Source organism: Nelumbo nucifera, chromosome 1 (assembly GCF_055504915.1).
Source record: "Nelumbo nucifera cultivar China Antique chromosome 1, China Antique-T2T, whole genome shotgun sequence".
NCBI classification, from domain to species: domain Eukaryota; kingdom Viridiplantae; phylum Streptophyta; class Magnoliopsida; order Proteales; family Nelumbonaceae; genus Nelumbo; species Nelumbo nucifera.
Window position 1 is genome coordinate 57,404,638 of NC_142649.1, and position 1,458 is coordinate 57,406,095.

The 1,458-nt window shown below is 44.6% G+C and overlaps 1 protein-coding gene across 1 annotated transcript; it reads left to right on the forward strand.

Moving 5' to 3' along the window:
* The first annotated feature begins 229 nt into the window (after positions 1-229).
* LOC104585807 (uncharacterized) lies at positions 230-933 on the forward strand. The gene has a single exon (XM_010242807.3). The coding sequence runs from the start codon at positions 399-401 to the stop codon at positions 657-659; it is 261 nt and encodes an 86-aa protein (XP_010241109.1). The 5' UTR covers positions 230-398; the 3' UTR covers positions 660-933.
* The last annotated feature ends 525 nt before the right edge of the window (positions 934-1,458 follow it).

The window sequence follows — 1,458 nt, forward strand, 5'->3', positions numbered from 1 at the left end:
GACCGGTTCTACCCTCAGCCTAAAACAATGGAGTATCAATAATTAAGCAAGATATGGAGGACAAGTATGCCAATTCATTAAAACAGCAGCCGGAGCTCATGACTCAGGTTTGGTTGTTGGTGGGGGTGTGGGGGACTGTTTGTGTCGCCATTCAAATCACATCTACTGCTTTTCCGCTTTATAATAATGAAATGGACACAAAACCACTGGCTTTGGTTCCAAACCACTGGCAAAGCAGCCACTGGTTTTGGCACCATCTTTATGATCTCCTTCACTACTCTATATAGAGAGCTAACAATTCTTCATCGATCCAAAGCATCACCCAACAAATCCATCTCATATCATCTCAGAATTAGCTAAAGAGAAGTAAGACCCAGAAGATCAAGAACAAAGAAAACATGAGTTCTTCTAGCAGAGCGTGGATTGTGGCAGCCAGCGTTGGAGCTATTGAGGCTTTGAAAGACCAAGGCATCTGTAGATGGAATTATACCCTGAGATCGTTGCACCAGCACGCCAAGAACAATCTGGGGTCGGTCTCTCAGGCTAAGAGGAGCCTGTCGTCTTCCTTGGTGATGGCGAGTAGAGACGAGCAACAGATGAAGCAAGCTGAGGAGTCTCTCAGAAAAGTTATGTACCTGAGCTGCTGGGGTCCCAACTGATTATTCCACACTGATCGACACTAGTTTTGGAGGAAGAACCAATACACAATTAAGTGCTGGAAGCATGGTTCTTTGGGCAAGGAAAAGAAAATGAAGGATGAGAATTGGTGATGATCAATTGGTCCTGCTAGCTGATTGAACTCCCCAGGAAACGTACGTCCTTGGCTTGGCTTGTCACTAGCTATTAGGATGGAATTCCTTGCTGTTGTGAAATCATTGTATACTCCACCACTTCATACATACAGAAATCAACAAAGTTGTGCAAATTACTACATGCTTTTCTTCTTCTTCTTGTGCTAAATTATTGGGAGGGGAAACAAATTTTTCGGTTTTGTGCTAAATCACTTCATAATTTTCAGGAAAATTTGGATTCTATTATTTGGCTCCAAAATAAGTCCAATGGAAATTAAGCAGAAAACTAAGATCATACTCTTCTTTTCTTTAGGCTGCGTATGGAAAGTGATGTCACACGATCTGGGCACTCCTAGTTGGCTGTGACTTGGCTCCTACCTGCGGCGAATGGCACCTAAGAGGAAGAAGGAGGTGAAGGGTTCCTAGAGAGCTCTCCTGGCGGGAACACTCCGAAGGTTAAGTTAGAACTTTGGGGAAACTTAAAGAGGACAGACAGAGAGTTAAGAGTGTTGAAAGTGCTAGTTTCAATACCTTTGCTTCGTGAGGGTCGAGGTCCTTTTATACCGAAGCTCGGTCACATTAGGCATAACCGCCACTGCCCTAGCCGTTACTGCCAGGGCAGGGGCGGTAGGTGTAGGCGAAGTACGTCCTCCACATTGGATCCTTC